The sequence below is a fragment of the Phocoena sinus genome, chromosome 14 (assembly GCF_008692025.1).
Source record: "Phocoena sinus isolate mPhoSin1 chromosome 14, mPhoSin1.pri, whole genome shotgun sequence".
Taxonomy (NCBI): Eukaryota; Metazoa; Chordata; class Mammalia; order Artiodactyla; family Phocoenidae; genus Phocoena; species Phocoena sinus.
This window is the reverse complement of record NC_045776.1, coordinates 83,442,080-83,467,955: the sequence shown is the minus strand read 5'-3', so window position 1 is coordinate 83,467,955 and position 25,876 is coordinate 83,442,080. Positions and strand designations below refer to the sequence as shown.

General features: G+C 46.4%; 1 protein-coding gene across 1 annotated transcript in view; it reads right to left on the bottom strand.

Annotated features, from left to right (window-relative positions):
* Nucleotides 1-25,029, bottom strand: part of DNAH10 (dynein axonemal heavy chain 10) — a 149,161-nt gene extending 124,132 nt beyond the window's left edge. The window contains 10 exon segments of the mRNA XM_032603032.1: nt 81-279; nt 1,428-1,618; nt 5,148-5,378; nt 6,103-6,260; nt 7,853-8,066; nt 11,585-11,700; nt 15,964-16,072; nt 17,194-17,294; nt 21,005-21,076; nt 24,632-25,029. Of these exon segments, the coding sequence (XP_032458923.1) occupies nt 81-279; nt 1,428-1,618; nt 5,148-5,378; nt 6,103-6,260; nt 7,853-8,066; nt 11,585-11,700; nt 15,964-16,072; nt 17,194-17,294; nt 21,005-21,076; nt 24,632-24,845 (1,605 nt within the window). The 5' untranslated portion in view covers nt 24,846-25,029.
* Nucleotides 25,030-25,876: the final 847 nt, after the last annotated feature.

The following is a 25,876-nucleotide window of genomic DNA, read 5'->3' as shown; positions in this document are numbered from 1 at the left end:
GCCTTCCATCGGGCAAATCCCAGCTCTAACCACCTTTGCATGCATTGAAGAGAACGCCACCACCAAGCCCCCCACCCCACCTGCAGGACGTCGTAGAGATCCTGGCAGATGGTGGCCATGTAATCTGTTCTCTCGAACAGCCGTTTCCGATCAAACTCCCACCGAGCTTCTCTCCCTGAAGCCTCGATCTTGGCCCGGATGTCGAAATAGGCCTTTTTCCACATGTTGAGGGTGTTTCTGGCCTCCAAGGTTTTGTGTTGCGCACTCGCTCGGTTTTCTCTGGGAAGCAAAGAGATGCTGTGATGGGCAGGAGGGTCTGAGCCGTAGGGGATGTGAGCCACGCTCCCCACTCCCCAGGGGAAGGAGGCTTCTAAGGGGACAATTCTAAGCAAGGAGCGGAGCCCCTCTGATGTCATGGTCTCACTGCAGAAACCTTCCCGGGTGAGCTGCTGTTCTGATGAAACTGGCAGGGATGTGATTGGTGGGGTTGCAGGCAGGATTCCAAGCCGCGGCCCAGGCTAACCTTTGATGCAGCTGCCCCAAACTGCAATGTGCAAAGCCTGGTAGGCTTTCTGTTTGAGCTGGAAGGGGAGCAGGTGGACTTGGGTCCTAAGCCGGAAGCAACAGCGGAGTAAAATGATAATGCTGAGATTTTGGTACCTATTTCACTTATATAGATTGTTTTTCAAGAAAGTTAAAAAAAAAAAAAAAAGGGAATTCCCTGGTGGTCCAGTGGTTAGGACTCCATGCTTCCACTGTAGGGGGCACGGGTTTGTTCACTGGTTGAGGAACTAAGATCCTGCATGTCGAGCAGCCCGGCCAGAAAACAAAAAAGAAAGTAAAAAAATGATCTTAAAAAAAAAAAAAAATGATCTGTGTCTCCTTCCACATTTGATCCTCAGAGGCTGTTCCACCTGAGGGGGTCCGGGGTCCAGGAGTAAGGTTCCCTTGGACGATCTGCCTCGGTCTCTCCAAGGATAACCAAGGAAGACGGCCCTGAGCAATCCACACCGTGGAGTATTATTTGGCCATAAAAAGGAATGAAACACCGATGCAAACTACACCATGAATGAACCCTGAAAACATGATGCTGAGGGGGAGGGGCCGGTCATAAAAGACCACGTGTTGTATGATTCCATGTGCATGAATGTTCAGAAGAGGCGAATCCACAGAGACAGACAGTAGATCAGTGGTTGCCCAGGGCTGGGGGGTTGGGGAGGGTGGGAGTGAGGCTAAAGGGGACAAGATTTCTTTCTGGGATGAAGAAAATATTCTAAAATCATTGATGGCTATGGATGCACATCTCTGTGAATATACTAAAAGCATTGAATTGTACTTTTAAAACAGGTGACTTGTATGGTGTGTGAATTATGTTTCGATAAAGTGGTTTAAGATCTTAAGAAAAACACAGTGCCTTTACTTCTTACCTGAACAAAGTCCGGAGATTCACCACTTTGCAGACTCTCTCCGCGATTTCCCAGGCAATGCGCTCCATGAGCGGAATCATCCTCTCGTCTTTATTGTAGTGTCGGGAGATGATCCACACCATCCTCAGGGCACTCATCATGGAGGGGATTGTTTCCAAGACAACGTGAAAGCTAGATCCATGCGTTATGTTCTAACCGGAGAGGCACATGTAAAAGAGAGAGCAAAGCAAGCCACCTTCGCCTTGGGGCCAACAGTGTAAGAAAGCAAGTAGTGTGCAGGAAATTCCCCTTCTTTTTCTTTCTTTCTTTTCTTTTCTTTTGTATTTAAAAGGTATTTTAATTAAACGCAAGTGTATTTCTGGGTTTTAGTACTTTCAGGAAAAAATGGGCTTCTGTTTAAGGTCTCTCAACTTAAAAAAAAACTTTTTTTGCATCCTTTTTCATATTCTTTTCCATTCTGGTTTATCACAGGATATTGAATATCACTCCCTGTGCTGTACAGTAGGACCCTGTTGTTTATCCATTCTGTATATACACAGTTTGCATCTGCTAATCCCAAACTCCCACTCTTACCCTCTCCCGCTTGGCAACCACCAATCTGTTCTCTATGTCCCTGATTTTGTTTCTGTTTCATAGATAAGTTCACTTGTGTCATGTTTTAGATTCCACATATAAGTGATATTGTGGCATTTGTCTTTCTCTTTCTGATTTACTTCACTTAGTATGATAATCTCTAGTTGCATCCATGTTGCTGCAAACGGCGTTATTTCATTCCTTTTTATGGCTGAGTAGGACTCCATTGTGTATATGTACCACATCTTCTTTAGCCATTCCTCTGTCGATGGACACTTTGGTTGTTTCCATGTCTTGGCTGTTGTGAATAGTGCTGCTATGAACACAGGGGTGCATGTATCTTTTTGAATTATAGTTTTGTCTGGATATATGCCCAGGAGTGGGACTGCTGGATCATATGGTAGCTCTATTTTTAGTTTTCTGAGGAGCCTCCATACTGTTTTCCACAGTGGCTGCACCAACTTACATTCCCACCAACCGTGTAGGACATTCTTCTTAATTTTAAAAAAGTCCTCATTATGGGAAAAAATGTTTAACAAACAAAAGAAGTTGGAAATAGGTCTGTAGGTGCTGACATGGAAAGATAAGATTTACAATTAAAGTTAATAAAGCGGGCTTCCCTGGTGGCGCAGTGGTTGAGAGTCTGCCTGCCGATGCAGGGGACGCGGGTTCGTGCCCCGGTCCGGGAAGATCCCACATGCCGCGGAGCGGCTGGGCCCGTGAGCCATGGCCGCTGAGCCTGCAAGTCCGGAGCCTATGCTCCGCAACGGAAGAGGCCACAGCAGTGAGAGGCCCGCGTACCGCAAGAAAAAAAAAAAGTTAATAAAGCAATTTGCGGACATGTATACGAAGTATGGTGTGTATATACATATTATATACATATATAATTATACTATATTTAGTGGCAAGAGTGCCACTGAGTGAATCAAAGCTGGCATTCTAGAGGTGACCTAGAGGTGCCAGTGTTTTCCAGGGTATGCGTCCCCCAGCTGGAAGGGAGATGATTTTGACAGCACTCAAAACTTTTAAAAAATATAGAGACTACCGTGGTGGCGCAGTGGTTAGGAATCCGCCTGCCAATGCAGGGGATGCAGGTTCAATCCCTGGTCCGGGAAGATCCCACATGCCTCGGAGCAACTGGGCCTGTGCGCCACAACTACTGAGCTTGCGCTCTAGAGCCCGTGAGCCACAACTACTGAGCCCGCGTGCCACAACTACTGAAGCCCGCGCGCCTAGAGCCCATGCTCTGCAAGAAGAGAAGCCACCGTGATGAGAGGCAGAGGCCTGTGCACTGCAGCAAAGAGTAGCCCCCACTCACCGCAACCAGAGAAGACCCAATGCAGCCAAAAATAAATTAATTTTTTTAAAAAAATTTTAAAATATCACAAACCATATCAAAAGTCAAATGACACAAGAAAAAAATTTTTTAATAAATAAATATATATACTTATTTTACTGCGTATTAGAAACGACTGGTGTATCAAACCCATGACTGCACAGGTATGATTGTTTGAGGCTAAATTACACACACACACACACACACACACACACACACACACACACACACACACGTACAGATTTAAAGTCAACTTAAAGAGGGACTTCCCTGGTGGTCCAGTGGGTGAGAGTCCATGCTCCCAATGCAGGGGGCCCGGGTTCGATCCCTGGTCGGGCAACTAGATCCCACATGCATGCCACAACTAAGAGTTCTCATGCCACAGCTAAGACCTGGCACAGCCAAAATAAGTAAATAAGTAAAATACATATTTTTAAAAAGTCAACTTACAGAAAAATAAGTTTCAGATGCACAGAGGGATGGAAAAATTACAAAAATGATGCATGAGTGATGTAAGCTTGACTCTCACTGATCTCTGCAAGCCACTCATTTTGCAGAGACGATAAATAAATCTCAGAGAAGGAGATGATGTTGCCACTAACATCAACTCCGCGGCAGATTCCACTCGGACCTCAAGCCCTCAGATTTGATCACTTTTTGTACCACTTATACAGGACCACATAGATCCTTATCTGTGGACCACTCGTACAGTTGTTGGACAGTTGCTTCCCCGATGCTACTCTGGACGCGCTAAGTGCTTTGCAGTCATAAGTTCATTTGAACCTTCCAGCAACCATTTGAGGTAGGTTCTCTCATGATCCCAGTTTTCCAGAGAAAGAAACAGGCTCAGAGAGGTCACGTATGCAGATGTGGGATACTCGGGACCTGGGCCTGTACCTCTACAGCGCTTCACCACACACATATTAACCCCTCAGCAACACAAACGGGACTTTCACTGGTCTCATTATTGGGACAAGAGTAACGACTCCGGGCCTTGGAGTATGGTACTGTGCATGGTAACTCAGAGGGGAGGGGGATCCCGAGAAAGGAAATTACACTTGTGCCTGCTGGTGGGAATGTAAAACGGTGCGGTCACTGAGGAAACGAGTCAAACATAGAATCTTCATAGATGGTTAAACACAGAATTATCAGACAGTTAAACATGGAATCACCAGATGTCCCAGCAATGCTACTCTTGGGTATATGGTATATGCCCAAACGAACTGAAAGCACAGACTCCAACAAATATCTGTACACCCACCTTCATAGCAGCATTATTCACCATAGCCAAAAGGTGGAAATAACCCAAATGTCCGTCCACAGAAGAATGGACAAACAAAACGTGGTGTATACATACAATGGAACGCTATTGAGCCCTAAAAAGCAATGAGATTCTGACATATAACTACAGCATGGATGAATCTTGAAAACATTATGTTGAGTGAAATAAACCAGACGCAGAAGGGCAAAGACGGTACGATTCCATTTCTATGAAATACCTAGAACAGGCAAATTCAGAGAGACAGAAACTAGAAAAGAGGTTACCAAGGGCTGGCGGAAGTCGGAGTTGTTTAAAGGGATGCTGAGTTTATGTTGGGGATGGTGAAAAAGTTCTGCACATAGATAGTGATAAGGGGTACCCAGTTATGTATTTAATGCTACTGAACTCTTACAAGTGGCTGAATAATAAATATCACGTTATATATATTTTACTACCATTTTTTAAATGCTGAACAAACAAAAGGAAGTTAAATCCGTGTGAAATCTAGTGTACAGAGCTGACTTCCCAAAGTGCAGTGCACCCGGCATACTTTGAAATGACGTTCCACCGTGGAAAGAAACCGCACATTGTCTGAGGCCTCCACGTGGAACTTGAACAGTTCAGTTAAGACAGGCTGCAGGTTTGCCACAAGCATAGAATTGGATTCCTTGATCACATCCAAGACTTTTCTGACTACTGGAAGCTTTGTTTGTTCATGGAGTGCACTTAGGGTGGCATTTCTTTCTCGCCAGAATTCAATTTCGGCCAGAGGACCATTACCCTGAGAGATGACAGGAGCACACAAACAGCATCATCATTAGTGGGGAGTCCACACCTGTGGTTGCTCCTCCAGCGTCCATGCCTCTCTTCCCAAACGCTCTAGTTAGGGGCTAATCCATACAAGGACTTCGGGGGTGGGCACTTGACCTAGGATGATCCAATCAGAGTGAAATCTCAGGGCTCCAGTCGGGAATGGTAGACACTCAGTCTTCCTCTGGACAAGGTGGTATGTGGATGTGGGGTCAGAAACTATTACCAGTTGCCACCATGAAGGAAACCAGCTTGAGGAGGAAGCCCCCTCAGAGAGGAGTCTGGAACCAAGAAATTAACAGAGCAACACAGCTAGAGTGCCAGACTCATGATCAAACCACACCTGAATCCAGAATTGCCTCTAGACTTTTCAGTTATGGGAGCCAACAAATCCTCTTTCGTATTTAAGCCAGCTGAGTTGGGTTTCCTGGCTGGTTTGGTTTTTTATTTTTAGCCCAAACATCCTGACCCATACACAGTATTATCTTTATCAACAGCACAGAGTCATCTACTAGCACACTAACGTCAGAAAGCCAAGAGTGACATCTTGGGTATGTTTACTTTGATATTTTTAAGGAGGCCACAAAACAGTAAGAAAAGAGGCTAGATCGCTCAGATCTGCAGACTCCTGGCTCGTTCTCGGGATGGCAAACGTGAACTGGATCAGGGATCTTCAAAAGCATTGCACACATTACCTGAGGCGTCTTTTTTATCTGGTCCTCAAGAGCTACTGATATCTGACTCAACCAGTTTATCACGCACTGCTCCAAAATTTCCACGGTTTCTGGGTCAGCTGCCAGGTCAGACACCTCTCCCTCTACACTGATGCTTGGCATTTCTAACTTGATCTCACCTAGTAGAATAAAAATGGGCAGTCAGCCACTAGTTTGGGGAAAATGATTACAGACAATGTATGTTCCAGTTAATCAGCTGGCTCGTCTCTCCAGACATCAGTATATGGCCTGGTACTTCCCTGTCCTAATAGTTCTATATCTCATTCTCTTTCATTAGAATGTAACTAAAACACTTTAGATAATTATATCACTGCTCCAGTGTTAAGCTCGATCAAAATGATTTAGCTATTTAAGATGGTCCTGAGTTTACAACCTAAGTGATGTCAATTTAAAAACTGAACAAACAGGGACTTCCCTGGTGGTCCAGTGGGTAAGAATCCACCCTCCGATGCAGGTTTGATCCCTGGTCAGGAAACTAAGATCCCACATGCCACGGGGCAACTAAGCCCACGCGCCGCAACTACTGAGCCTGTGCCCTATACAGCCCGTGCGCCACAACTAGAGAGCCCACATGCCGCAACTACTGAGCCTGCATGCTCTGGAGCCTGCGTACCACAACTAGAGAGCCCACACGCCACAACGAAAGATCCCGTGTGCCGCAATGGAGATCCCGCGTGTTGCAACTAAGACCCAATGCAGCCAAATAAAATAAAATTAAATTAAATTAAAAACTGAACAAACAACCAGAGCTCAACAGATATTCGAGAAAGCCTCCAGCATGAAACAGAAAGTCCAAGAATAAATCAGAAACAATGACTCCAGAGGAAATTGAGAGAATGTAAAGAACAGACAAAAAAAATGTTTTAATCCCAACTATTAGTCTCAGAGATTTGAGACAACATGGCATCCAGCAAACTAGAACAGAAGTTTGGAATGTATGGAAAAGGTACAATCACAGAATAAGAGGTCTTAAAAATTAAAAAGATGATAGCTGATGTGAAAAGTCTAATCAAAATTTGTGAAGGTAAAAGTTGAGGAACTCTTCAGGAAAGTAGAATACACAGACAAAGAGATGGAAAATGCAAGTGAAAAGACAGGAAACAGAATCAACAGCACATATCCAACAGGAATATTAACAAGAGAAAACAAAGACAAATAGTGGAGGAAATTATCAAGAGAATTTTTCATACTGAAAGGCTAGGTCTTCAGACTGAAAATACAGAATGCTTAGCACACTGAATCTCATAGAGTACTTAGCAAAATGAATGGAAAAAGAACCGCCAAAGGTCCATCATTCTCCCTGCCCAAAATGCCCTTGCTCCCCAACTCCACCTACTCCAATGCCTTGCTCATCCTTTCAGATGAGGTCAAATGCTGCCTCCTTCAGGAAGTCCTCTTTGATTCCCCCACCACTTCTCCAATATGGTCTCACTCTTCCAAGCCCTAAAGACCCTAATATCTCTCTTCAAGCTCCTTATTCTTGCCATAGTTCTTTGGGCACCGGATTATAAGATCCTTGAGGACAAGGATTCGTCATTCTTCATTCCTCTTTGTGTTTCTTACAATGTCCAGCTTGGTGTCTTTCATATCACGAGCAGGTAAACAAGAACGATCATAAATTAAAACAATAAAAAAACCCTCCTGAACTCTAAAATTCTTCTTAAAGTAAACGTATCCTGCTTAACTAAGGAGGAGAAAAATAAAGCCTTACCTTCAAGTTGCTGCATTGTTCTTTGAATATTACTTGCAAATTTCTGGATGTTCATTAAAAATTCATCCCGTATTAATTGAATGCTGTGATATTCTACTGCCTCCCCAGGCATGCTAAGTAGGTCTATGTCGTACTCAGAGTCCAAGACTTCTCCAGATGTGAATCCCAGGCTCGCATCCTTGTGCTGACCGAAGGACAAGGCTGGCAAGAAAACCTGAAAAGCCAAGTTTACGAATCAAATCATTTGCACCATTTTTTTAGATTCCACGTATAAGCGATATCATATGGTATTTGTCTTTCTCTGTCTGACTTACTTCGCTCAGTATGACAATTCCTCGGTCCATCCATGTTGCTGCAAATGGCATCATTTCGTTCTTTTTTATGGTTGAGTACAAATGAACTTATTTACAAAACAGAAATAGAGTCACCGATGTAGAAAACAAACTTACGGTTACCAGGGGAGAAAGCAGAGGGAGGAGGGATAAATTGGGAGATTGGGATTGACATATACACACTACTCTATATAAAATAGATAACTAATAAGGACCTACTGTATAGCACAGGGAGGAACTCTTCTCAATACTCTGTAATGACCTATATGAGAAAAGAATCTAAAGGAGTAGATACATGTGTATGTATAACCGAGTCACTGTGCGGTACAGCAGACTAACGCAACACGGTAAATCAACTATACTGTAATATAAAATTTTTAAATAAGAAGCAAATCACACGTCATATTCAATAATTCATGCACTTAAGTTGCCTCTGGCTTTGAATATGCGATAATAGAAAGTAACAATACAGTGACAAAGTGAACTACTCCAGCCCAGAGCACAGATCTAAAGAAAGAGAAATTATATTTGACTGAGAATGGCCCAAGGGTAAAGAGTTTGAACCAAGCCTGAGGTGACTACCCAGAAGATCATACTGTATTTCTTTAGCTGCCGCCAGCCACAGGGCAGCTGAGTTAGAAACTATGGCACAGGGAAGCGAGAACTGTGTGTTAACCCATCAGCTAAGCTCCAAGTTTGTGTGAAGGTGAAAACAAAGAAGATACTGAGCACGCCGTCTTTGGGAAATTCAGTTGACAGAAGCATGAATTTATGAAATCACTTGAATACAATTACATAACTTACCCTCACATAGAAAGTGATGTACAAATGCCCACAGGTTGGTTGGCTTCTTTGTTTGTTTGGTGGGTTGGTTGATTGGGCTGGGGTTTGATTTTTAGTTTTGCCCATTTTTCTTAAAATCTGATACGTCTTTTAAGACTCTTTTAATCTACATGTACTTCCAACTTATTGAAGAACCCAGAATGTTCTGAGTCTCCCAGCTTGGATTTTGCTGACTGCACACTCATGGTAGAACTCAACAAGCTCCTCTTGTCTTTTCCTGCAAATTGGCAGCTGGGTCCAGAGACTGGCTCAGAATCCCTTTGCCAAGACTATTGGTGTTTCTTCTATCAGGAGACAAATAATGTTTGGTTTTTCTCTCTTTTGGGGGGGGTTGTTTTTTTGGTTTTGGGGGGTTTTTTGGCCACCCAATGAGGCATGCAGGATCTTAGTTCCCCAACCAGGGATCGAAACTGTGCCCCCTGCAGTGGAAGTGCAGAGTCCTAACCACTGGACCGCCAAGGAAGTCCTCTCTCTTCCTTTTTTTCTTTTTTTTGATTTTAGCATCCATTGATGTTCAATACCTACATCCTTCAACACACTGAGAGCTGCACTACTGAAGGAGTCTCATTCTAAACTTTCTTTTCTTAAGAGCTGAAATGCTTTTATAAAGAGACACTTCTCTTATCTACTATTTGATTATCCAGTTCATATAGAGAAGGCAGAATAAATGGTTAGAGCCTTCCCTTTATTTGCCCAATTTTCAAAAATAATAAATTGGCCCCCTATCATCCTGCCCCCTAGTTTCCCTCTCATCTCATTCTCCTCCTTCTATATTCTCTCCCTTGGTTGTTTCATCCAGTCCCTTGGCTTGACACCATGTCAGTGGCTCGCGTTTTGCAAAGGATCTCTCTGGTTGGCATGTGGAGAATATAGTGTAGGGGCAAAAGCAGAAGCTGGGAAATCTATCAGGAGCCAACTGCAATAGTCCCAGCAAAAGACAACATTGAGGTCTTCCTGGCCACCCTATCCAAAATTTCAAAAGCCCTACTTTTACCACCTGCCAACATTTCCTAACCCCCTTCCCGGCTTCATCTTTCTCCTGAACTCCTGTCACTATCTAACACACTGTATATTTTCTCATTGATCTTGTTTAACATAAACCTTCCTGACTAGGATGTAAGGTCTGTGAGGCACAGACCTTGACTGTGTTGATTACTGCTATAGAATACAGTAAATGCTCAATAAATATTTCTGGACGAACCCCTTGAGCTCTCCCCTGAGCTCCAGACTTATACATCCTGCTGCACACCTCAACTTGGATGTCTAGGAGGCATCTCAAGCTTAACATGTGCAAAATAGAGTTCTGGGGTTTTCCTCCAGATCCCTCTACCCCACACCCCCATCTCAGTAATGACCCCCAAATCTCCCTGCTTGTTCAAACACAAATCCTAGGAATCATTCTGGATGCTCTTTTCCTAAACCTCCATATCCAAGTCATCAGCAAGTCCTGTTGGCTCCATGCCCAACATATTTTTTTTTTTTTTTTTCTTTTGCGGTACGCGGGCCTCTCACTGTTGTGGCCTCTCCCGTTGCGGAGCACAGGCTCCGGACGCGCAGGCTCAGCGGCCATGGCTCACGGGCCCAGCCGCTCCGCGGCGTGTGGGATCTTCCCGGACCGGGGCACGAACCCACGTCCTCTGCATCGGCAGGCGGACTCTCAACCACTGCGCCACCAGGGAAGCCCCCCAACATATTCTTGATGCTGTCTGCTTCCCGCTCCCTCCCCTGATTGAACTCCGGAGCCTAAACAACCATCATCCACCACTTGGACGTTTCCACGGCCTGCTATTAGGTCTACGGGTCCCATACACTCTTGCCCCTGCATATGTTGTTCACACAACAGCCAGAAGAAAAATGCAAACCAGATCATTTTATTCCCGTGCTTCAAACCTACCTTCCTTTCCAAACTCCCCTCACTACTCTCCAGCTGCACTGGTCATCCTTCTGTGTCTGGAGCAAGCTAAGTCTGCTCCTGCCTCAGGACCTTTGCATGTGCTGTTTTCTCTGCCCAGGATGCTCTTCCTGCAGATCCTCACATTTGATGCCTTCACCTCATCCCCCCTCAATTCAATGCCACTTCCTCAGAGGGAAGGGGTCTTTCCTGACCACCTCAGTCCCACCCTATTACATATCCCTAATAACTTATCATTAGTGAATAAGGCTGCTTATGGGCTATTTTATTGGTTGTCTATAAAGAAAGCTCTGATGTCACCTCCCCAGCAAGGTCGTCCCTTACCACCACCCCCTGCACACACACACATGCATGCACACACGTATGAACAGGTCATTTCTATCACATTACTAGGGTTTATTTTCCTAATGCCACCTGTCACTACCTGATATTTTCCAGCTTATGTGTTGGTGTTTGGTGTCCTTCCCCCAGGATAACCTCCCATAGCACAGGGCTGTCATCTGTCCTGCTCACTGCTCCACTGTCCTCAGGGGCCATGACAGCACCTAGAATCTAAGAGCTGCTGATCACTTCTGTGTGGAATCAATGAATTAGATGGCCTTACTCTTAAACAGTGCTGAGATTCTTTTTTCCATCCGTACTTACCTGACATATAATATCCTTCAGGAGACCAAGCACGTGTGAATTTATAATTCCATACTCCAGTGTTTGGGGCATAATTTCCACAGCTTCCTTCATGTCTGTCGCCTCAGAGATGGTCTCTAAACAGGAACAGATTTGGGGAATGAAATGAGGAGGGAAGTGGACACAGATGACATTTCCAAGCGTACGGGAACCAGCTCCTCCTTCACAAGTAACTACAAAGGAATGTTCCAGGCACAGGTCAGGATATGCGCTCATTGAGAAAGAAATACATGCTGAGGGTCGTGCTGTGGTTCAGAGGTTCACATAGCAGCACCCAGGAGCCACACACATGAGCTGATCTAGTTGGAGCGTCTACAGCTGAACAAGGATAGAAACACTTTGGATTTTCTAGAAAGTTTCTTGGGCTCCTTGCTTGCTCTGTCTCCCCACTCCCAGCCATGCCTCCCCAATTCATCACCAAAGTACCTTTCAAGTCACGGGCTTTTTGGGGTTTTTTTGTTGTTGTTTTTTTCCTTATTTTTTGGCCACACCGCACAGCTTGCAGGACCTTAGTTCTCCGACCAGGGATCAAACCCGGGCCCCGGCAGTGAGAGCACCGAGTCCTAACCACTGGACCACCAGGGAATTCCCAAGTCATGGGGTTTTAAAAGACAAGTTTGGGAACAGTCTACCTCTCGGCCAGGTTTTCTTTGATGTGCACTCCCTCCCTCCCCATCTCCCCACCGGCCCCCTGATCAAAAAATCAGTCAGCACCAATCAGCTCGGTAGACACTTTAAAGGTCCCTTGGACCCTTCTCTCAATCTAACTGGGAAACACAGCAAACATATCAACTGCAATTATTTCACAAGCTTCAGTCTACATGCCTTTCCCAGCATCTGTGTAGACGCGCACTCTTCTTTGCCTAATAGGTTTCGTTCTATCAGATGCTTCTTTACTGAAATAAATTTACTTAAAGGGAAACTGTAAAAACTAAGTATGAAAGAAGAAAGAAAGCTTGACATCAGTGAAAGATAACTGTAAAAAAAATATGATGAGCGTAAACAGTAATAAAGTCGGGGTAAATGCCGTTCCCGCCCTGCCCAAAGCTGGTTATTGCTGTTACAGTAAGTCCCCTACATACGAACCTTCAGGTGGAGAATTTTCAAAGGTGCGAACGTGCATCTGGTTCCAGCAAGGAACCGGAACCTGTGCCATCAGCGTCAGGCGTGAGTGACATTGCAGCTCGCCCTCCGTCCCCTATTGCTGACGATCCTTCAGCTCTACCATCTCCCACCCCCCGCCCTCCTCCAACAGTCAGTAACTCTTCCTGCCTGTTCCCTCGATGCCAGCCCCTGAGGCCAGCTGTTGTACTGGACTACTGTGCTTTTCAAGGGACTGTGCTGTAGGATTAACACTGCTTTCTTTATTCTTTGTGTCTGTTACGTGTTATTTGCGTGAAAAGTATTATAAACCTATTACAGTGCAGTGCTATACAGCCAATCGTGTTAGTTGGGTGCCTAGGCTCACCTTGTTGGACTTACGAACGAGCCGGACGTACGAACGCACTCTCAGAACGGAACTCATTCGTATGTAGGGGACTTACTGTATTGGGTTGTGATTACTGTTAAAAGGGAAGCACTGGGCTTCCCTGGTGGCGCAGTGGTTAAGAATCCGCCTGCCAATGCAGGAGACATGGATTCGATCCCTGGTCCAGGAAGATCCCACATGCCGCGGAGCAGCTAAGCCCCTGTGCCACAACTACTGAACACCGTACGCCTAGAGCCCGTGCTCCGCAACAAGAGAAGCCACTGCAATGAGAAGCCCGCACACCGCAACGAAGAGTAGCCCCCGCTCACCACAACTAGAGAAAGCCCACGCACAGCAACAAAGACCCAGTGCAGCCAAAAATAAATAAGTAAATACATTTTAAAAAGGGAAACACTGAGCTGAGATTGGCCCCTCCCCAGACAAGAACTGTAACGGGAGTAGCTGTTTAATACTGAGCCTCTATCTGTCATCTTTCTTCTTATTCCCACTCCCTTGGGAAGAACGAATTACAGAAGCTCAGAGCTTAGCGGTGAGGTCGTGATCCAAAGGGCCATTAAGTTCAAAATGGAAAAGAAAAGCAACAGAATGTTTGTTCTAGAATTTAGGGTATGCTATGCACAGGTTGGGAGGTAGAGGCAACGGCAGAAGACATGGGGGAAGCGCAGTCAGAGAGAGCGGAGAGTCAGCCTGGATGGAATACGGCAAGAGGAAGAGCAAAGGGTCAGAAGAGACCAGAGAACAATCACTTGGGGCAGTGCAGTGGGAATGCACAGCGGGAACATCCAGCCAAGAAGTTACCCTGAAGGATGAACTTGGCTTCTGAGTGGCACCTCCGTCTAAAATCACACAGCTGAGGGAAGAGATATGGGAACATATGTATATGTATAACTGATTCACTTTGTTATAAAGCAGAAACTAACACACCATTGTAAAGCAATTATACTCCAATAAGATGTAAAAAAATAAAATAAAATAAAATAAAATCACACAGCCGGGACTTCCCTGGCGGTCACGTGGTTAAGACCGGGCTTGCAATGCAGGGGGTGCAGATTCGATCCCTGGTCGGGGAGTTAAGATCCCACCTGCCACGAGGCACAGCCAAAACCATTAAAAAAAAAAGAAATAAATAAAATCACACAGCAACGTGGAGAAAGCCCACCAAAACTCATCTTATAACTCAGGGTGACGTCATTTTGAATCTTCCTCTAATTGTTATAAGTAGAACTAAGATGACATCAATACAGTCAGTTCTCATTGTTTGCAGTAGTTATGTTCTATGAAGTCACCATGAACACAGAATTAGTGGATGCTGAGCCATTGTTCCTACAGGAAGTATGGGTCTAGGTTCCTGTGAACCTCTGGTCACAACATTTTCATCTACCATCAATATAAGCAGACCTCGGGGATACCGTGGTTTCGATTCCAGATCACAGCACAATAAAGCAAATCTCGCGATAAAGCGAGTCACATGGATTTTTTGGTCTCCCAGTGCAAAAGTGTGTTTACACTATGCTGTAGTCTATTAACTGTGCAATAGCATTATGTCTAAAAAAAACAGTGTATATACCTTAATCTAAAAATACTTTATTGCTGGGAATTCCCTGGCGGTCCAGTGGTGAGGGCTCCGCGCTTCCACTGCAGGGGGCACGGGTTTGATCCCTGGTCGGGGAACTACGATGCCACATGCCGTGTGGCACGGCCAAAAATGAAAGAAAAGACAAACTTTATTGCTAAAAAATGCTAACCATCGTCTGAGCCTTCAGTGCATCCTAGGAGTAACTTCAAAAGATCACTGATCACAGATCACCATCGCGAATATAATAAATAATGAAAAAGTTTGAAATATTGAGAGAATCACCAAAATGGGACACAGAGACATAAAGTGAGCAAATACCGTTGGAAAAACGGGCCCGATAGACTTGCTCCACACAGGGTTGCCACCAACCTTCAGTTTGTAAAAAAAAAAAAAAAAAAATGCAGTATCTGTGAAGCGCAATAAAATGAGGTCTGCCTTATATAACCTTCCTTATGTGTGTTTCCGTTTAAAGACAACTTATTTAACATTACTGTTGAGTCACTAACATTGAACTCATGGCCAACAGCACCATCACTTACGTCTGAATGAAGCTTACGTTAACACACGAGTTTTCTCTGCCAGGCACATCACAGCCTTCCTGTTCTCTGAGCACCAGCCAGCGCTTCAGCACCTTCCTTGGGAACATTTTAAACAGCGAAATCACCCCAAACCCCCCCAAAATTAGAAAACTGTGGTACTAAACAGAGCACGATAAAGACACTTGTTTATAGCATTCAAATGAAATAAGAAGGCAGTGCACGGCCTTGCCCGACCTCAGCTGGGTCCATGAGTGTTGGGTGACTCAAATTTTCCCCACTCTGTATGTGTCCTTAAATGACCATGAAAGCATCGAAATACTGATTGGGAGTTACAAAAATTTTGAGTGAGTCGGTGAAGTTGCAAATATGGAATCCATGAATAATGAGGATTGACAGTACTGATAAAAAAGCTATCTTCTCGGGCTTCCCTGGTGGCGCAGTGGTTGAGAGTCTGCCTGCCGATGCAGGGGACACGGGTTCGTGCCCCGGTCCGGGAAGATCCCACATGCCGCGGAGCGGCTGGGCCCGTGACCCATGGCCGCTGAGCCTGCGCGTCCGGAGTCTGTGCTCCGCAACAGGAGAGGCCACAGCAGTGAGAGGCCCGTGTAACGCAAAAAAAAAAAAAAAAAAAAAAAGCTATCTTCTCAAGGACATGTAAAAATTAAAGAGTCTCAGACATATACACACGCACATGCACGCACACCCACACTCACACACGCTCGTGCTGGAAAGATACCTTTTGTATTTCTGAGAAAATATACCACATTCTGGTTCAGAAACTCCTCAGGAACAGGAGTACGAAGCACATGGAGATATGTCTTTTCCACGATTTGCTTAACAGTTTTCTGAAACACGGGGAACAAAAAAGTCATGTGGAGATACAACCGTACATCCAAATCACCTAATATTCACGTACACCTGAGCTCTCCACTCCACGCACTGCTGAACTCATTTCCCAGCAGACCACACACATGAGCTGAAATTCACCCAGACGCTGAACTCCAAGCCTGACTCTTTCACCAACCGGCCACTGCAGCTACACTTGAATAAAGTGACCTGGGAAATGTCCGGATCGAGCTTTTCTGGGCCACAAATTGCAACAAACCTGTTCTGAATTCGGGTATTTTGTGGGGAGGCATATTCACAGAGCAGCTGAACCTAACTGCATTTAGCACGGCTCAGGCCAAATGTCTACATCCTAACGTTACGCTCCCTCCCTGGGATTTGTGCAGTAAATGGTTAACGCAGCAGGCCTGGGTTGTCCAAACCCTGCACATTCCAACGGTTCTCAAGACTAGCCCAGAACCAGCTCCCGGGTGACAACCTCTAAGCGTTTGGAACATCCTGGCTGATCTGAGCATCTCTGTATACCCGGGGCCTTGGGTCATGCTGCAGAGTTTATACTAACAACGTGATTTATGCTGAATGCCTGTTTTTGTTTGCGTGGGGCCCTGGGTCACACCACATCAGTTTGTCCTCTGGGGCGGCCGGGGGGCACTGCAGACTAACTGTGGGCACTTCACACCTACGTGCTTGACCCCCAGTAAAAACCCTGGACACCAAGGCTTGGGTGAGCACCCCCTGATTGGCACAATGTCCTACGTGTTGTCACACATGGCTCCTGCGAGAAAGAATGCTGTCCTTGAAGCCCCACTTGAAAAGGACAACTTGTGCCTATTTTCTCCCAGACTCTGCCCTTGTGTGCCTTGTTCTCTGTTGATACTCATCTGCATCCTTTCACTGAAATAAACTATAACCATGAGTATAAAAGCCTTCCTGGGTCCTGTGAGTCATTGTGGCAAATCATTCAATCCGAGGGTGATCTCGGGGACCCCCAGACACAGGATTCTATCATCTCCACTCCAATGCAATACGTTCCTTGTATGAGCTGTGGCGGTTACCCAGACTCATCCGAGGGCGTGAAATTCCCATTACCCCACCCAAGAGGAGAAAGAGCCATGCGTACTTTGACATGGAGGTTCTCTACCCTCTCTTGGTCCATTTCTTCATCCTCTAGGCCGGTGGAAGGCTGAGGTACGGAATACGTTCTCAGCTGCAAATTCTTAGCTGCAAAACATGATTCAGTGCGTGAGATGAAATACTTGGAAAATGAGGTTTCCTGCTGTCAAGACCAGACCTGCATCTTGGACGACAGCATGTTTCATTCAGTTGGCGTGTTATCAAAAAGCTGAATGTCCATTTTTTACAAACGAATCCTACTGAAGCCTTGACTTCCATTACCATTAGGAGAGTGGTGCTGCAGTTTTGATAGGTCTTCCGTCGGAAATTTAACATGTGCGTGTGTGCATGTGTGTGTGTGTGTGTGCGCGCGTGTTCCAGCTACAGGGTCCAATGAGTGACTTCTCTGAGATTTTTACTTAAAAGGGGGGGGTTATCCTTAGGATGAGACTTAGAGTTAACGTGTTAGCATCTACTCCTTTTTCACTATAAAACTTGGAACTGATGGGGGATGGAAAGAAAAGTAATCTAAATAAAATGAACGTATGTACGCCTTGCAAGTCTACGGTTATCGATGTGGACTGGAAACCTCACAGCCTGCCAGGAACAGCCCTGAGAGCTGCTGACGAAGCCTGCAGAGAAGGGGGAGCTTTCCCGAACTGTGTGGGTCTTCCTTCGAAAGGCACTGGACAAAGTCAGTGCGACTCTGGAATCAAATCAACGCGTGGGGTCGGAATCCTCTCTGCAATGGGTTTTCTCATCCATCAACTGGGACAATAACATCTACTGGGTCAGACTCAGGAGGACTCGATTATAGGTTGGCTGAGTGTCGGGCATGCTGGCTGGCAGAGGAAACAGTCTGCGGCCGGGAGAAGCAGCATTATTACAGCAACAGCCTGGACTCAAAACTACACTGATGAGTGCACTCAATGCCACCGAGCTGTATGCTTAGAAATGGTTAAAATGGTATTTCATGTTACATGTGTTTTACCATGATAAAAAGAAAAAAGAAAAACATACACTTGGAAGGAACGTTAATTTGCTGTGTCAGAGAAGAGTTTCCTGACCTTTTCCTCAAGCAGCCTCCTCTCTCCCAAGTCTTTCCTGATCACGGATTTATTGGTGCCAAAGCAGGAAGCCATCAGTAAACATGGCTGTGGCCCTCATGACCACCGTCTGTCTTATCAAAATCCAATCTAGACAAGTCTCAGTAAGAATGGATGGTCAGGCTTCCCTGATGGCGCAGTGGCTGAGAGTCTGCCTGCCGATGTAGGGGACGCGGGTTTGTGCCCCGGTCCGGGAAGATCCCACATGCCGCGGAGCGGCTGGGCCCGTGAGCCATGGCCGCTGAGACTGCGCGTCCGGAGCCTGTGCTCCGCAACGGGAGAGCCCACAACAGTGAGAGGCCCATGTACCGCAAAAAAAAAAAAAAAAAAAACAATGGATGGTCTGTATTTCTAAACCTGTAGTTCTCCCTCTCCCCTCCCCCAATCTTTACTAGGGAGGGGATTATTTTGTGGTTAAAAATAAATTCTTCTGAAAAAACTAAGATGACTATAGGAAACACTGCACATCGCCCCAATCCTTTTTCCCCTCTGGTTTTCAAATACTCAGGATCTTGGTAAAGTGCGGTGTCTAACCCACAGCTTCTGCTGTTGTAAGTGAAGGTGAGTTACGGGAGAAAGGGGGCTGTTTAGCTCTGCTGGTGACGTGATGGTCCGGAGCAGGGTTTCAATCTCAGCACTTCCAGCACTTGGGGCTGGATCATTCTGTGTGGTAGGGCCAGACCTGAGCATCGTAGGACGTTTGGCAGCATCCCTGGCCTCAACCCATGAGATGCCAGAAGCCCCTGCCCTCTAGCTGTGACAACCAAAAATGTCTCCAGACATCACCAAAGGCCCCTGGGGGCCAAAATCACCCCTGGTTGAGAACGCAGCCCAGGGCCAATGCAGGTAGCCACGGCTGCTTCATCACTACAGGAAAGTAACTCAAAGCCTGCAGGGGACCGAGTGTCACGGCCCAGCCAGGAGTGTCACAGCAAGCTCTCTAATGTAGACATTTCAATTCCTTAGCAGCAAAAGCCTTGACTCGCGCCTCTGATTCGCCCAAAGAGATGGCATCTGTAGCTGGCACAGTGGCAGCCTTCTCTACACAGCCCACACTGTGCACTCTTGGCTGAGCTGTCGGAGACACTGCCGTACAAGCCTGGGTGTTTTTATGTTATGTGCTGTTCTGCGTGGAAGAGTGCCACCCCCCCGCCCTGAATTCGTGTCCACCCAGAACCTCAGAATGTGACCGTATTTGGAAGCGGTGTCTTTGCAGATATAATTAGTTGAGATGAGGTCTGATAAAAGAAACGTTCACATATTGAGATACAGAGAAGAGAAGTCATTCTGGCTTCTACGTGAGTTCACTTGGATTTGATGCTAATTTAAATAGCTTGTATGTGGCCTATCAGACCGACATTGTACATCTGCTTTAATTATTAAAGAAAAGGGTGCACTGACCAGAAGTAAGGAATGTCCACGTGGAAAATAAAGACTATAGAGTTACAGATGTAGAAAATAAACGTATGGTTACCGGGGGGGTGAGGGAGGGAGGGATAAACTGGGAGACTGGGATTGACACATACACACTACTATATATAAAACAGATAACTCATAAGGACCTGCTGTAGAGCACAGGGAACTCGACTCAATACTCTGCAATGGCCTATAGGGGAAAAGAATCTAAAAAAGAGTGGATATACGTGTTTGTATAACAGATTAACTTTGCTGTACAGCAGAAACTAACACGACATTGTAAATCAATTATACCCCAATAAAAAAATTTTTTTTAATAAATAAAAAATAAAGATTAAATGCCTCCCTTCCTGGGACACCAATGCTGGTCCTCCCTTGATAATACAACTCCCTTCCCAGGTGCCAAGGCCTTGCTGTATGTGCTGTGCATGTACGTGCTGCTCTGTTGTTTTTTTTTGTTTGTTTTTTGAAACCTTGAAGAAAGGTTTCCTGACTTGTTTAATGTTCTTTGTTCTGACAGGATATAAAACTGTGCTGAAAACCCTGCTTCTCCAGAGCAGCTTCTCAGAGTAACCTGGGAAGCTGGCCCCCAGGCCGCAGTCCTCAGTTTGGCTCGAATAAAAATCTTTTCTATTCTTATTATTGATTGTTTATTATTTTCGTCAACAGGTCATAGTGGAGAGGGTGGTCCCTGAATCCAATGACTGGTGTTGTTATGAGAGAAAGGAGGTGATTCAAACACACACACACACACACACACACACACACACTATATAAAAACACATACACATATATACACACACAAACATACACACACACATGTATACACACAAATTAATACACACGTACACATGCGTGCACATACACATACATGCATACACACGCGCACACACATACACACACACACACACACACACACACGGCAGAAAGCCATGTGACGACAGAGGCATAGATTGGAGGGATGTGTCTACAAGCCAAGGAACATCAAGGAAGCCTACAGCCACCAGAAACTGGGAAAGGCCAGGAAGGATCCGGCCCCAGGGCCTGCCCACACCTTGATTTTGAACTTGTAGCCTCCGGCACTCCTTCAAGGCAGTGCTGTTGTTCTAAGCCACCCAGTCTGTGGTCCTTGGTTATGGCAGCGTCAGGTAGTTAATAATGAACCTATGCACACCCAGCACTTTCTCCTTGTACTTCTTACCAAGTCGCAGCTTCACAAAAGTAAAAAGCAGGAACTGATTCTTGTCTGGGCACGCGGGCCCCTCTCCCCAGTGCCGCTCACCCCCAATTCCAGACCTGATGCTCTATCCACCGACTGGGTCTCTTCTTCCTCTTCTTCCTCCTCAGACGGGCCAGGAATCTCGCCGTCTTTATAGCCACATAAAGCAAAAGAAACAAAAAAAACATAATTGTTCCACTGCTTTCCTTGGCACTGAGGGTTGGTCCATGGCCCCGGGAGAGTCGTGCCTATTACAGTCGGCTGGAGGAGGTCATCGAGAAGACAGGACCGCTGCCCGACCTGCGAGCTGACCCCGGGCAATCGGAGGCCCCTTGCCCCTGCCCTGTCCTGGGGATGTCCACCCTGCCCACCATGCCCACCGTGGAAGCCATTTCAAGAATGCACCTGGAGAGATCAGGTGTGGCTGAGACTGCCAGACAGTGTGGGTGCCTGAACCCCGGGAAGGCCTCTCTATAAACTCTTAGATGCCGGCGGGCGGGCAGTGATCTCGGCCAGCCACGCCCAAGACCGCCACCTACTGGTCCGGAGTGGCTGGCTGCCTCTTTCTCTGGTCTCTCCTTGCCCTCCGTTGTATGGGGGTGCTTTGCGAACCAACACACAGTCCCACAGAAACATCCCAGTTACTGGAAACAGCCTTAAGGGACATGAAAGAAAGATTTGTGCAAATTCCCCATGAGATGAAGGACAGAGGATGATCACATAGTTACAAGCACCCCGAAGAAATATAAATGACCGTCGTGCATAAAAAAAGAGGCTCAACCCCACTGATTATGATACAAGTGTACATGAGAACGACGAAGTGCATCCACCTTTCATCTATGGGGTTGGCAAAAACTTTAACGATAATACCCAATGTTGGCAAGGATGTTGGCAAACGGACACCTCATCACCGTTGCCAGGTGTGGAGTGGGAGGGCCATTCTAGAGAGCAGTTTGGCAGGACCCATCCAAACCGTAAATGCACACACCCGCCAAGCCCACAGTTCCACTTTTAGAAATCTCTCCCACGAAATACCGAAAGAGTACAAAGGTAGACGCACATTGTGACGTGTGTAAAATAAAATACTGTGGAAAGATAAATGTCCATTCGTTAGGGAATGGATAAATAAAATATGGTACATCTATAAAGTTACATAGATCTATAGGTACTGACATGAAAAATTCTGCAAGATATCTTTGAGGGAGGACCAGTCACAACATACTATATAAAGAGTGATCTTATTTATGATTTCAGGAACTCTATATATATATATCTACATATTATCATTATATACATACCATTATCTGGAAAGATATAAATGATGATAGATAGATAGATAGATAGACAGATAGATCTGAGAAGAGATCTGGCAGGATATACACCAAACTACCACTAGTGGTTACCTACAGGAATGGGAACAGGGCTGAGGGAAGAGTGAAGGATTATTTTTTCACTTTTTATTTTCTGTGTTTCTAAATTCTATGTTATGTGAATTTTTAAGAGAACATCTTTCAGTGATACTTACTGGAAGTAAGTATTAATTACTTAATACCGTGTAATTTTTAAATTACTGTGTAAGTTTGCAATTTCTAAAAGTTACTGTGTAAAAATGTAAGCAAGTTATCAAGTGATATGGACAGGATGGTTCCATTTTGTTATTTCAAGAAACAACACATGCTTAGCTATTAGAACAGCATCTTGGACTAGCTGTTGCTGGTCTAGACACCCCTCTTTCCTCAAGACCACCCTGCCAGCATCTGTCTCCAAACTAGGAGCAGAGAGAAGTCTTGACCAGGAGAGAGGCAGAAATAGAGAGAAAAGAGGGATGAAGGGACATGCATTGACCCCACTCCAGGTCCTCTGGACAAACCAGAGACCCCATAAAGGATCCAATAAAACTGACCAAGGGTCTTTGTGAGTCTGCAGGCTTAATAAGCACAGGGTGGGTGACAACTTGAAACCCAGAGCTGGGGAGGAGGTCCCGTCTCCCCACCTCTGCCCAGAACCCAAGCCCCAACACTCAACACCATACTAGTGCCCCCAGGAGCAGTAGCTTTGAGTTTCTGGGGACGGCATCCTCAGCAGGGAATACACTGCCATTCTCAAGATGTGATGACAGTGAGAAGACCCAGAAAAGGAGGGGAAGAACGTTGGGGTGGGCTGAGGGGTGGGTTAGAGACAGACCAGAAACAGACATAGTGCTCGGGGCATTTCCGAGGACGCTTTGGAGGAATTAAGCAGGAGGACCCTTGGAAGTGAGACTAAATTCTCCTTTCACATAGAACAGGGGCATCCTGCCAGGAGACACTGGGCTGAACATGTGGTAGTATACACAGCACAGAAAACAGCCACGAACTATTAACAGAAGCCCTCAGAGGTCACAAGAAGTCCAAGTTGCATTCATTTCTTAGGGTCTCGGTATATATATATATATATGTTCAAGTATACAAAATCAGGGTTACTGAAATATGGTACATGTAAAAGTCAATCCTGTTAGTGTATCTTTGTATCCAGAATTTCACTTGGTGATCATGAGAGTCTAAATTCAAGGTCCTATTATAATGTAACATCCAGGTCCAAAGGTCTTCCGGGGAAGGGAGCGGGGGATAGAGTTAGATTCCAAATGTTACAAGGGTCATCTCTCTGGGTGTCATTTGCAATTTGTTATTGTTTGTTTATGGGCTTGGATTTTTCTACAGTGAAAGGTGTATTATTTTGTGCAAAGAATGTACATTTAAAATAAATGTGCCTACGACCTTTTAAGAAAAAAAAACTTCTGCCTGGCTCTGCCATCCCACCCTGTGAAAGGTCCTGTAGGGGATCCAGAAGCCTCGTGAAGATGTGACACTAGCACAGGAGACTGACATTGATGGGACACATCACACAAACCCGGTCCGTGACAGCTGCACTGACACTGGTGTTCCTACTGGGAGAGAACTTGTGTGTCTCTCAATCTCCTTTCTGAGTGTCTCCTGCTCTCTGTCCTGTCTCCCCCTCCCCCCACCCCAGGCCGTCTCTGTGTCCGTGGGCTGGACCTGCCACCTCCACAGAAGGTTCTGGGCATCAGTCACTGTCATTATTTTTATTTAAAATGCTAAATTGTTCAACATAAACGTTTAAATCTACTGTAATCTTTTTAAATTGTTTTGGTGTTACTTTACAATAGCACGTCGGGAGCCTGGGAAGATAGGAAGGGGCACTCTTCTCCACCTCTGGGAGACCCTGTCACCATCTGAGAGAGTGAGGATGAACTGACCCTCTCAGCCCCTGGGCCATTTCTCTATCCGTCTATGACACGTCACTGGACAGCGACACATATTCTTCTGAGTCTTTACTACGGGACCTGTGTGGATGAGCTAGTTAACCCTCTCTGTGCCACAGCTTGCTCATCTGTAAAATGGGATAACAATACACCCACTTCATGGGATTAATAGCTGATATACGCGTTTGGAACTGTACCTGGCACAGAGTAAGCGCTAAATGAGTGTTTGTTGTGATTATTCATTCAAGGTCTGACTTTCCAAGTGGGCTTGTCCAGTTCACCCAGTGCCTGGACTGTGCCTGCACACGGTGGGCGACAATAAGCATTTGCGGACTGCACGTGAGGCCAAGAGCGGGGTGGGCGCGGGTCTGCAGTCCCCGCGGTGGTGAGGTGGGGAACGGGGCAGGAGGGGGCGCGGCGGGAGGGCGGCCGCGGGGCTCACCGATCTCCACCTCCACTTCCTCGGGCACCACCTTGCGGTAGAAGAAGAGAGTCGAGGCGCCCTCCTCGTCGCTGGTCTGGTTGAGGAAGTACAGGATGAGGTCCTCGACCTCGCCGTCGTTGCGATTCAGCAACTCCTCGAAGAGCTGGGGGTCTGTGATGCCGAAGGCGGTGTACACTCGGTCACGCATCCACAGCACCCGTAGGTCGTCCATGGCGCCGCAGAGCCGGCAGCACCGGGCTCAGGGAGTGTAGCGCCGGGCAGGCGTCTGTGGTAACGGCGCCCCTAGCAACGGGCGCCCCGGCAACGGCCGCCGCGGGCACGCGGCCCCACGGTCCCCGGGCGCCCCTGCCTGCACCCCGACCCCGCGCTCTCAGAGGCGCGAAGCGGGACCCGGGAGGGTGGCGCGGAGCCCCTGGGGAGGGGCCGCGGCGCCCCAGCCTGTGCGCGGCGGAGGGCCGGGGCTCTTCCCCCGGTTGGGCGCCCCCTTCCACCTGGGAGGACCGAGATGAGCTGGACAGCCGCACGCAAGCCCCGGGGACGGAAAGACGTGTAGGAAGGCAGCCGACTGCAGACCTGGAGGTGCGCCACGATCCTTATAAGTGCTGCATGCGCAAGGCCTCCTGTGATTCTTAACCGCCACAGCGTCTGGGACTGTCCTGCCCGCTTTGTCGATAAGGAAACAGTGGCAAGATACGTGACAGACAAGGTCACGGTATCTCGGAGGTGGTAGAGGCAAAGTTGGACGCGAGGCAAAAGGACTATAGTCTGAGCCCTCGGGTCGCTATGGATCAAAGGGCGTCAGAAGAGCAAATACACAGCGAAGATTCCCAAGAAGGGGCAAGCTCCTTCCGGTGTACCAGGATCAGGGAAGGGGGAGCCCCAAGAAGGGACACTGGCTACAGAGTAGGAGAAGCCGAGCTCTTCAGCTCTGTAGCCAATCCAAAGCATAATAAAGCAAAACACCCATGTTTCAAAAATAGAGATAAATTTATTTTTCATTAATAAAGGGAAGTTCAATACTGATAGGAAGATGCAAATGTGTCCCTTCATACACTGTGGTTCTTTAACTTGTTCAGTCGTTTTCCCTCACTGAGCCCCTAGATTACTGGGCTGACCCTAAGAACCTAGTCTTCTTATTGGATTTTCCCATCAAGGAACAGGTAGAATATTCTAAGTATTTCTTAAAATTCTAAACCAAAGTTCAGCATCATTGGCCTGGCTGTTGGAAAATTACTACTCCGA